At 40.5% G+C, this 12,075-nt stretch overlaps 1 protein-coding gene and 2 long non-coding RNA genes across 9 annotated transcripts in view; 1 reads left to right on the forward strand and 2 right to left on the reverse strand.

The window, feature by feature from the left end:
• Nucleotides 1-3,580: 3,580 nt before the first annotated feature.
• On the reverse strand, nucleotides 3,581-5,719 carry LOC309378314. Its single transcript, XR_014172013.1, has 3 exons — nucleotides 5,336-5,719; nucleotides 4,858-4,913; nucleotides 3,581-4,431 (listed from the first exon to the last, which is right to left on the reverse strand). It is a non-coding gene; the product is annotated as an uncharacterized lncRNA (long non-coding RNA).
• Nucleotides 5,720-5,926: 207 nt separating this feature from the next.
• On the forward strand, nucleotides 5,927-11,285 carry LOC309377830. 2 transcript variants are annotated; one of them, XR_014171702.1, is made up of 3 exons: nucleotides 5,927-6,332; nucleotides 7,369-7,482; nucleotides 11,148-11,285. It is a non-coding gene; the product is annotated as an uncharacterized lncRNA (long non-coding RNA). The 2 variants fall into 2 exon arrangements; XR_014171703.1 differs by having other exon boundaries at nucleotides 5,927-6,100.
• Nucleotides 8,042-12,075, reverse strand: part of LIN54 (lin-54 DREAM MuvB core complex component) — a 35,121-nt gene continuing 31,087 nt past the window's right edge. For all 6 annotated transcript variants that reach the window (XM_081924942.1, XM_081924940.1, XM_081924945.1 and 3 more), the window contains one exon: nucleotides 8,042-11,381. In XM_081924942.1, coding sequence (XP_081781068.1) covers nucleotides 11,180-11,381 — 202 coding nt within the window. In that variant the 3' untranslated portion in view covers nucleotides 8,042-11,179. The remainder of the gene's footprint in view (nucleotides 11,382-12,075) is intronic.

Consider the following 12,075-nt stretch of genomic DNA (forward strand, 5'->3'; position numbering starts at 1 on the left):
ACATTTCTTCTTTGAAAATAGGAATATCCTATTCTATCATGGCGATGGGATCTCATCATCATCATCATCATCATCATCATCATATTTATACCCCACCCATCTGACTGGGCAGCTTCCAGCAGGTGGCGCTGTGGGTTAAAGCCTCAGCGCCTAGGACTTGCTGATCAAAAGGTCGGCGGTTCGAATCCCTGCTGCGGGGTGCGCTCCCGCTGCTCGGTCCCAGCGCCTGCCAACCTAGCAGTTCGAAAGCACCTCTGGGTGCAAGTAGATAAATAGGGACCGCTTACCAGCGGGAAGGTAAACGGCGTTTCCGTGTGCGGCTCTGGCTTGCCAGAGCAGCGATGTCACACTGGCCATGTGACCCGGAAGTGTCTCCGGACAGCGCTGGCCCCTGGCCTCTTAAGTGAGATGGGCGCACAACCCCAGAGTCTGTCAAGACTGGCCCGTACGGGCAGGGGTACCTTTACCTTTACCTTTATTCTATCATGGCGATGGGATATCATCATCATCATCATCATATTTATACCCCACCCATCTGACTGGGCAGCTTCCAGCAGCTATAAAAAATGTAATAAAACACAAAACTTTAAAACACTTCCCTCTATAGGGCTGCCTTCAGATAGCTCGGGGGTTGCATAACTCCATACCTTCCAACGTTTTTCCTGTGAAAATTAGGGATGTCCTAAAGGAAATTGGGACATTCTGGGATCGGAACCAAAAACCGGGCCAACTTCTGTAAATCCGGGACTGTCCCTGGGAAATGGGTACTTGGAGGGTCTGCGATGCAGCAACATAGGGAACAAGAATCATTCCCGAAATATACATACTTAAGTATGTATATGAACTCCATAAGAGGTGTGAGCTCACTTTTGCCTGGTAATCTCATTTATATTCTTTTTAATTTGAGACAAACTCATTTACTCTTATCACAAAGCCTTTCTTTCATGTTTCTGAGTTGAGATCCCTGCTCACAACCCTATGTCATGGAGAACTGTAGAATAGCCAACACTCTTGAGAGATGTAGATACTGTTCCTGATTTTACATCCAAAAATATTATTTTGATATTATACTATACAGTATATTGTATTATACTATACTATACAGTTGCCATTCTTTCATGCCACACCCTTTGAGAACCATTGCTCTAGGTGATGAGGAGTGTTCATGGGCGTTTTATATAGATGTATATACTGTATACCAAAACCTCTGCATGTGTGCAGAGTGAATTTACTTCCCCACTGCAGCTAGTTTAGAAAAGTGCTGCTGAATGGGGCAAAGGATTAGCCCAACACTGCTTTCGAAGGTCAGTGCCTCAGGGAACTCCAAAAGCAGACCGTTAAGGCAGCCAGGCACAGCTAAAGACCCTGGACTTTAATGTTTATTTAGAATCACAATATCTGATATACTAGGCTGACTGGTTTGGCCAGGAGTTTGAACTCCAGTCCAACACTGCAGTGGGTGTGCGTTGGAGTCTGAACTCACTGCACATAATTTACACATTTATCTTTCTGGAGGCATTTTATGTGGGGTTGGAGGGGAGGAGGCACTCCTCTTCTGACAGATATACAAAGTTTGTGTTCAGGTGTGCAGGCCTAATTAACTGCAGACTAGTGTTGTTTTTTTGTTTTAAGTTAGTTTGCCACTGATACACTTCCAGATATAGGTGGGTAGCCGTGTTGGTCTGCTGTAGTCAAAACAAAATAAAAAAATTCCTTCCAGTAGCACCTTCGAGACCAACTAAGTTTGTTATTGGTATGAGCTTTTGTGTGCATGCCTCATGTGTGTACTTCAAGAAGTGTGCATGCACACAAAAGCTCATACCAATAACAAACTTAGTTGGTCTCGAAGGTGCTACTGGAAGTATTTTTTTTATTTTGTTGATACAATTTCGACACACTTGTTGCTGAAATCCTATGAATGTAAACTTAAGTTGCACTGAACTGTTAAAACATGACTAGCACAGGAGAGTCTCACTCTTACCCTTTTTCCAAGGCTGCATATATAATCTTGAGCAGGAACAGACAAGTGACACTTGCATTTTTCCATTTACATGAAATGTTGGTAGTTCAGAGGATCCCATGCTAGAATAAGACTTCTGAAATAGCTACTCCAGGATTCATATAAAAGCCACCACAAGATGTTCTCATGATCAGGGTGTCTCCCCTGCCAGGTAAGATGTTCTCATTTACTAGGAGCTTTGGCATCAATTTTGCTAACCTGATCATGAGTCTAGCATCCCATTTCCCACAGTAACCAAGAACCACCCCACAAACAAAACACAATGCTTACCAATCTGTGAGACGTGCCCTTATCCAATCACTAAATTTACTCAGAATCCATTTTCAGTGCAGAATAAGCCGTCATTTCTCTTCTTTACTTACACAGATGTGAGTTTCAAACACCTTGAATTGCAAAGATTAGGCCAACACACTTGTTCAGTTCTCTGCTGCAACATTGTTTCAGCAAGCCTACTCAGTCCCATAATTTAGTTATACAAATATTTGTATGATTGTAACTGTGATTATGGTTTTATGTATATTTGTTTTTCAATATCCATTGTGGATTTTAGCTACCTTTTATCTACAATACTATTTGTGTTTCATGTGGAAAGCTCTCTGAACAGGCAGTCTTTAAATCTGCTAATTAACAGACCAAGAAATAAATATTTATAGAAACTAAAAGTACAATAAATATCCAGAATCTACAGCTGGGCAAAGCATTGCATCTTGACGAATTCTGTACTTGTTCTTCCTCTGTCCTTGTGTACCATCATACCACACTTTAACGACATTTTGTTTGATACTACCCAACCGTACATATTATTTCAGATTTTCCCAAGTACTTTGAATACATCATCTAACATATTTGCCAGTTCCACAGCTGGGATATTAAAGGGAAGTTTTCTTTCTGCACATATGTTTTCCCTCTGCACATAACTGTTGCATTATAGGGAAGCATTGCTTCTTTTCTCTTGCATTCTGGGAACTCTCGCTTATAATCTTTCCTCTGTTTCTGCACACACTGTACGAACCTGTTCCAAACACCAAGACATTCCCTCCTTGTCCAGTTCATCTTAAGATCATGATGACCTGTTCTCAATGCGTAGCTGACCACATCTACGGAACTCGATTGTTATATGTTATGATCAATCATTAGTAATTGTTTTATGCTATATTAATCTTTAGTTACAAATTAATTAGGAGGCTTCATGCCTGTCTAGTCCCAACCTCGTTTCCCAGCCTTTAATCCACCGGTGATTAATGTTCACATGTAATTCCCACCCCTCACATGTAATTCCCGCCTTGTATGTATGTTACCAATCAGCATTAAGTTTCTTTGTGTTTGTATCAACCAATCAGCGACAAGCACACCTGTGGCAATGTTTGTAATATTCAATAAAAGAGAGTTCCCGGGGCTTTCCCGGCAGACGCCTCTCACATGACACCTACTACTCGTCTCCCGTGATTTTCATTCCTACAGGATATTAGTAAAATTTATTTAATAAAGTTTAGAATGCTAGTTCTGCTTCCTAAGCACAAACTAGAAATCAAGCCACAAGACTTCATTGAAGGTCAAAAGTATTTATTTATGTCAATACAAAAGGAAGATCAGTATACAAAATGTGTCTTGCAGAGATTAGTCAAAAGTTATACTTTTATAATGATTTCCCCTTTTCTTTTTTTCTATTTGGTCCAGATTTTATTCTGTTCATCCCACGCTTTCTAGACATGGGCCTGAGAGGCTCTTCTTTTATTTTTAGAATTTATTTCTGCATTTTCAATTTTACATACAATAAGCAAAAGAAAAATAAACACAATAAAAACATGCTTTTAATTAGTAACCTCTGTTTCAAGAGCTCAGGACTTAATTTTGGACACCCGTTAAAAATGAACTTCCCTCTCTGGCATGCTCAGTGTGGTACACCCCTGTCTTTTAAAAAATACTGGGAGGTGGGAGAATAAATAAAAGAACATTATGCAATTCTACTGCTGAAGCTAAAGCTCCTTATATGGGAAAACTATATGGGAACTATACATACAGTACACTGTTCCAAATACTTAAGACAGCAGGGTACAAACGATATATATCATGCACATATCTAAAAAACTTTCTGTGTGTGTCCACTATGCACAAAATCTAGAGTATTTACTGGAGCTGATATGCACAATAGTTTCTACCCATCTGAGCAAACCTAATAGTACATGTTCACATGGACACCATGTTTTAATAGGAAAACATAAATACAGAATGATCACAGCAGTACTTTTTTCAGCTACCCAAGACCACAGGATTGTAGAATGACAAACCATGCCCCCCTACAACTCAGATCTACTTGCATGGACAAGAGATTCATGAGTATTGGCTCTTAATTTTGCCATTTTCACAAATGCTTTAAATGTTACCTGATTCTCCTGGAAGATTCCTTATGCCTGAAAGCAGGAAAATGAATTATAATTAAGTAAATATCAAAAGATAGCTAGAGATATAGAAAATACAATGTTCAAGAATCTGAAATGTTACTTTAAATCCTGTGTCCTCATCTTCAAGAATAGTAATCACAGTAAATCATGATGTGAACAGCAAAAAAAGGTTTAATCACCGGACACCAGGCAAGTACCAGCAGAAATGAAAAGGAAACCTACAATACTGATGTTGAATCTACATGAAATCATGTTCAATTTGGGAGCTTTTTTTAAAAAAGTAGATTCCACACATTTTAAGGATACTACTTTGTACTAAAACTTCCATAAATCAACAAGGAAAATGAACATTTTTTATGACACTGGCGAAAACAACTGCTCAAAATATAAAAGTACAAAACCTATGCCAAATGATGTTCAGAGCAACAGACATACCTCAAGAAGTTTGTCATGAAGTCCCCATCTATGGAAAAAGCAATTCTCCTTTCCCTCTGCAAAACAAAAAAGGACACATAAAACACATATTAAGACTACCTGCAAGTCTTATCAGAAGTGGGGGTGCACCTTCAAGCAACATTACAGAGGTCTCACTGCGGCCTCCACTGTACTGAATAACCAGGAGCACTAATATTCCAGTACTGAGTTCTGTCTTAGGAAGTTATGGCTTCGTGGCTATGAACGTTGCCTGGCAATTTGTGCCAAGTACTGTAATTTCTTCCAGCCAGATGGGCAGGGTATAAATAACAACTTATAAATCAATGACAAATTATGATGATTATTCCTAACTTGTCTCCTGTTGCAACAAAGGCAACATTTGAAGGATTGGGGTGGAAGGGAGTTACGAGTTATGACAAGAAAGCAACCACAGTACATATTAGAGAGACTCTCCCTTAACCAGAAGAAATGGACCCACCTCATCACAGTGAAAAGTTCCACTCAAGCCTGAAGGTCTGGAAAAGACTACAGAAAACGGAGTTGGGGTTCCCAGCTTCCCTCAATAAATTGGAAAAATTTGTTTTGGGTACCCCCCCCCCGGCAATTTTTCAAGTGCCTCTCACTAAACTCCAAATTAGTAGCAATTAAATACATGTAAATGTGTTTAAATTAATATATTTAATTTTAAATTAAATACATTTAAAGGGGGAAGACGAAAAATAACAACAGTAGTCATAATAATCGTCCGCCCACCCCGTTAAATGAACCTAAGTACAAAGCTACTGTAAAACCCCCATATTCTACGCAGAGACCCGCACTCCACCAAGGACGAAACCCGAAAGGAATTGAATTGCCAAAGCACGCGGGTATAGCCAACCTCGCGCCTAGCGCGGCCGTGCTCTCATTGGCTCTTAGCCGTACGCTGCTTTTGATTGGGTCCTGACAGCCTCTTCCGCTTCCGGTACGCGGGTGAATTACGTTTTTGGAATGATAGAAAGGAAAAGCAACCAATCGAGAGTACGGAGCCTTAAAGAAGAACTCACCAATGAGAAGAACGGTTATATACACACACGGAGAGGAAGCGCGAGCCAATCAGAAAGGGCTTCAGGCAAGGAAGGGGAGCCAATAAGGAAAACGGAATCCGCGAGGGCGGCGGTTTGAACGGCCTTTCAACGAACGGTGGCGAGCACGTAGAGCTACGAAAGATGTAGACCTGCGTGTACGTTTCTCCTTGACGCGGGCGGTTTGCGAAACCCACCCGTACTTTCCGTTCGATAGGGCTCTCACTACAAAGATGCGGAGCCCTAGAGCGACGCCGCTCTGAGCTCAGCCTGAGTGGGGGGAAATATTATTATAAGAAGTCTGTGACGTCCAGGAAGGAAGCAGTATGGCCTAGTGGCTACGGTTTCTGACTCTGACCCTGGGTGACCAGGGCTTGAATTCCCATGAAAGCTCCCCGCGTGTACGACCTGGAGGTGGCGCCAGCCAAAGCCTCTCTCAGCCTGTCCTACCTCACAGGCTGTTGAGAAATCATATGTGTTTTTATAGTTGTTTTTTATAGTTGTGTTTTATAGTTTTTATAGTAATTAGTGTTTTTATAGTTGTTCTGATTTTGAGTGGAGTGCCCTATCTGGGTGGATGGAGCAGCCAAGTAATTTCGTTGTCCCTGAGAGGGGGCAATGACAATAAATATTATTATTATTATTATTATTATTATTATTATTATTATTATTATTATATGAGATGCCTTGTTGCACAGGACTCCTTTCATATCCGTGTCATAATAATAATAATAATAATAGTAGCAGTAGTAATTTATTATTTATTCCCCGCCCATCTGGCTGGGCTTCCCCAGCCACTCTGAGCAGCTTCCGACAGAACACTAAAATACAATAACCTATTAAACATTAAAAGCTTCCCTAAACAGGGCTGCCTTCAGATGTCTTCTACAAGTCAGATAGTTGTTTTTCTCTTTGACATCTGGTGGGAGGGCATTCCACAGGGCGGGTGCCACTACCGAGAAGTCCCTCTGCCTGGTTCCCTGTAACTTGTAGTAGTGTAGTATTTGGGAAAGGAACACTTCCTGCTTATTAGGGCTTGCTTCCACATGATGGTGCAACGAAAATCAGTGATAAGTTAGTAGAATGACTTTTCTCTAAAAAGTTTCCACTCCTGGAGAATCCAGCCAATGTTCACAAAGCACTGGGAGCCGCTGCACGTAAGACTTTGGCTGTGCAGTCAAGTTGTGGACTTAAGAAACTGGAGAGGACGTTGATGGGTCTTCCCATTGGGAAGAGGCCGAATTCTTGGCTAAAATTCAGAGAAATGCAATTATAAAAAATGTGTGCCCTTTCCTAACAACATACAGCCTTCTTTCTCCCGTTACCCTGCAACATGGCTATTCGTTAAAGTGCATGAAGTTATGAAGCTATCACAGCATGCTTACCTCTGAGGACTACACAAAACAGCCTAGTTTTAATGAGGTTGTGCATTCCTGTTTTATATCCTCAGCCCTGTAGTAACATCAGTTTTCATTGACAGAAGAAAACAGCAGCAGCATCTTCATTCACCTTCAGCAGAGTTGAGGCCTGTGCCAAAGCACACCAGTATTGCCCAATGTTGATGGTGAGTGTGGCTCTCACAAACCATCCAGAGTGGTATATTAATAATAATAATTTATTACTTGCATCCTGTCCATCTGACTAGGTTGTCCCAGCCACTCTGGGTGGCTTTCAACATAAGATATAAAACACAACGAAACAACAGACATTAAAAGCTTCTTGATCCAGGTCTGCCTTCAGATGTCTATGGAAAGTCATGTAATTGTTTATCTATTTGACATCTGATAGGAGGGCCAAGCGAAATGCCACAGTTTTGCAACGTTGTAAAGCGAGAAGGAACATGACTTGCCAGTGAATTATGGGGAACAAATGATGAATCAAATAAAACCAAGGCTACGTCCTGTTCAACAGGGAAAATGTATGGGAAGAGGACAGCTGGGGAGGAAAGAGAAGAAATTCTGCATTGAACATATTGAGGATTTAAGATGATAAAGCATTTTAAGCTCAGACAAATTCCTCTCAAGGAAATTGCCTCATTTTGGCCCTCATAATGCTAATAAAACCTGGTAGTAATGAGGAATGTAAAGGTTCTTATCAAAGAAAAAAGTGCAAACATTCACGTGTACAGAATAGTATAAACTTTTAATTTTTTTTCCTTTGTGATTTATCTGACATTTGTTTTTACAATATAGAAAAGTGTATTCTTTGAATAGGTCTAGTAAATATAAATTTCAATCTATTTTAGATGTAAACCAGAACTAGAAAATTAATCCCCGACACCCTCCCCTCTCAAAATCTGCTGACAATGGGTATGATACAAAAGCATTCCAGCTGGGTATTTTCCAATCATGCCAGAAATGCAGGAGAAACACTAATTTGGAGACGTTGTACTGCACGAGTGTTTCATAGATTCCTCCCAGTATCTTGATGTTAATTTTAACTAACTTTGTTCAGCAGTTTCATGCAGGGAACCATGTTCAAAAACACAAAAGCAAGAGTAAGAAGACGGGAAGAACCAAGCTAAATACAGGAAAGAGCTTGTTCTAAAGGGGGAGAGTGGGGGACAGAAAAGTACATCTTTGATTGCACCTTCTTCATATCTTTTACACGCAATTCCATCATACATAATCTACAACCGGAATCCAAACTTCACAAAAGGTTTTCTGCACACTTATAAATACACATCACAAAAGGTGCAAGTTAGAATAAGACACAGAGTATGTACAAAATTAAACACATATTTAGTTCTAGATCAAAGTATGCATGTTCAAAAAAATAACTTGATCAAGTATTATTTTATCCACTTACACTAATTTACATTTATACATCTCTTATCGTATGGACACTTATGGAATTAGTAAAAAGGTGAGCTTCACCATCTACTCTGAAAAGGTAACACACTGACTTTTGACTCCAAGTCAAGAGTTCTACTCATAAAACAATTCTGCTAAAAGGAAAAACAGCTTCCCTTTCAGGGTAAAGTGTACGTATATGCCAGCCTGCTATGTGCATACATACACAGTTACAAAACAAAATATATATGTACAGTTCTATGCTGTCCCTTTGGGGGTAAAGAACTGAAGTATTACAGAGCAGACTAAGATAATAGCAAGTGCTTGCTAATTCAAGCATGAGATTTATATCCATTCATGAAACTTAGAATGATTGAATCATTTGCTGCATTAGAAAACCATGCAAGTGTGTTTAGCAATTTAATATTTGTTACAAAGGCTTTCGCTTTGAAGCATCTCCACCCAAAATAATGCTATTTCATGGGGTGGGGTGGAGTGGGGGTTCTGTTCCACCAAGGAATTATGAGGTTTAGCTTTGTCTTACTAGGACGTGTCAGCCACAGCACTGCTAAAACATACTTTTTAATAAGTAAGCTAAAACTTGAGGTGTACACAAAAACAGAAACAAAAACAAAATGACACAGCGAGTGGCAAGGCAGATGCAGTTTACTTCGGGTAAATTTCTGAATGGAAAGCTCCATTGTCTGATGCACTGCAGCCACAATGTAACAGACACAGGTGCACTTAAATCTGTCAAACTCAATGGGATTAAGTGAAGCAGTGTTGGACTGTGGCCATAGAATGAAGCCTCCTCAAATCTGCAGGTGACTACCACATTGCTAAAACACAATAAAACACCACATCTTTAGAAGTTTAACCCTCAACACCTCACTGATCACATTTAAAATAAAACCCAAGCAGGTCATTTGAAGACACCCTTGAAGCATTAAGTATTCCCATTGACTAGCTGGGAGCCAAAGAGCCATTTTAGCTGCCCTTAAGGATATTTTTTTTTACTCCCCCCCCAGGCCAACTGCAAATTCATTTTCAAAATCCCCCTTCAAAACAATTTGCTATGGAGTCTGAGGGAAGGGGAAACTGCTGTTTGAGAAACTCAAGAGGCACATGAGTATTCATGTGCTTTTGGGATGCTGGCTGGTATCTGGATATTGGGGGAAAGGTTTGGGGCTTTCAGTGAGCAAAACCATGTAACCTTTTATATAGACTAAGAGTTATGCTCCCCTTGCACCCATATATTAATTTAAAAGGTGTGGCACATTGCAAAGTGCTCTTTAGAGGGTATGTAGCATCATCGAGCATTGCTTACATCTTCCATCATTAACCCAATAAATGATCCCTCCCCCAAACTTCATGCACTGGAAGGGTACAAAGCTTAAATGATTTGGGGGAGTTGTAAGGTATCAATGAATATAAGTGGTATTAATGCTACCAGAAGATCCTTTGGCAATTATAGTCACATATCTCAAAGAGCACACTCTTAAAAAGATCAGGAAGTTACATGAAAACTTGATTACTGCCTTATAAGGATAGCTAGATTCAAGACAGAGAGAGATATTTGCCTTCAATCCTTCAGAGGGGGTTGGCTAACATTTGGGACCTAGCAGAAATGTTTTTTAAAAAAATCCCTAGCTACATTAAAATTTGCCAAACAACATATTGATAATCTCTTTGAAATCGAATGAAAACAGTTTATTAAAATTTGGAATATGTATTACAGTGATACATTATTTTTAAAAAACTTACTATAAATGTTGTTTTATGCTGTTTGAGGCTATGATATAAATTTTCACCTTGATTTTTTGTATATCATAGTTAGATATTTCTGGGTCTAGCTCTGATAATGCGTTATTCTTAATATATACTAATAGTAAGATCTGCACAATAAACTTCCCCGCTGAAGTCAGGACTGTGGCTAACAAGGCAACTACTGCTTTCCAGCAAATATTTATTTTAACTGACTTCCTTTCAACATTGCTTTATCCAAAGATGTACTGCTATTTGCTTTTGCAACAAAATCTGTGTTGTGATGCTGGCCAAATGTCAATTCAACTGGGTTTGCAAAGAGATGTTCCTGAAAGCCTGTCTGTCAGATGTCTTCCCACCCACCTGCATACAAAATAGAACACTATACATTGCAAATAATAATAATTTAAAAAGAATTGCCAGAAGAAACGTTTTTTTAAGAGAGAAATGGGGGCGGGGGGGGGGGAGAATCTCAACTCTGTGCAGTCCCATGAAGTTGAGAGGACAAAGATACACGCCATATGCATGAAGTAAAAGTGTTAAGCTAAAAAGGTACACGTCATTACAAAGCTTCAATATTAACATACACCAATGAAAACTAAGCAGCACCAAATTAAGAATGGACTAAAAACTACATCTGATGTGAACTAAAAAGTGTCCCTGTGCCTTTTAGTGTCCCGTTCAGACCACAGCTCATTTCAAGAGTCAGCAGTTCATGGCACAAGGGTCGCTTTTGGACTTTCCTGCCGAATTAATGATTCTCATCAGACAACGTCCAAACTCCTCTAGAATCATCCGTTCTGCTACTGCCTTCGACTTTCCTGCCTTCTCCGCCTGCTCCGCCTGCGCAAGTAAGCAGTCACACGTCGCTTCGGCAACTTCCTTCGTTACAAACGTAAATGGCAACCTAGAAGAAAACAAGAACAAGCCTTAGCGCATTATAACTGACAATCAGACTCCTTTTTTCCTAAATTAAGTATCAAGGTATCTATCTGTAAAAGCAAGGAAGATCAGATGCAGTTCCTCAAACACAGTTACGTGTGAATAGCAATGTGCTTTTCTTTTTCTCCACAGTCTTTATAAATCCAGGCTGACAATGACTTTCGTTCATCATTTCCACAGATCCCTCCCTCCAGGTTTAAAGGGGTTTAAAGCCCTTAAAAGCTAAAGGGAAAAGGCAGGGAAACAGCATGTACACACACCCATCAATGTGTAGTACTACGTACCGTATTTTTTGCTCTATAGGACACACTTCTTCCCCTCCAAAAATGAAGGGGAAATGTGTGTGTGTCCTATGGAGCAAATGCAGGCTTTCGCTGAAGCCTGGAGAGCGAGAGGGGTCGGTGCGCACCGACCCTCTTGCTCTCCAGGCTCCAGGAAGCCATCCGCAAGCCTTCGGAGCCCGGCGGGAGTTCCCACCGGGCTCAGAAGGCTTGCGGATAGCAGCAAGCTCCGGGAGTGAAGGCAAGGTTTTGCGCAACCTCGCCCCCGCTCCTGGACCCGTTCTGAGGGCTGGGGAAGCTCGGGCTTCCCCCGCCCCAGCCCCGTGGCTAAAAAGGAAAACCAGACAGCTAGCAGGATCCATCCCGCTCGCTGTCTTG

This window comes from Podarcis melisellensis, assembly GCF_964234715.1.
Source record: "Podarcis melisellensis genome assembly, chromosome: 9".
NCBI lineage: Eukaryota > Metazoa > Chordata > Lepidosauria > Squamata > Lacertidae > Podarcis > Podarcis melisellensis.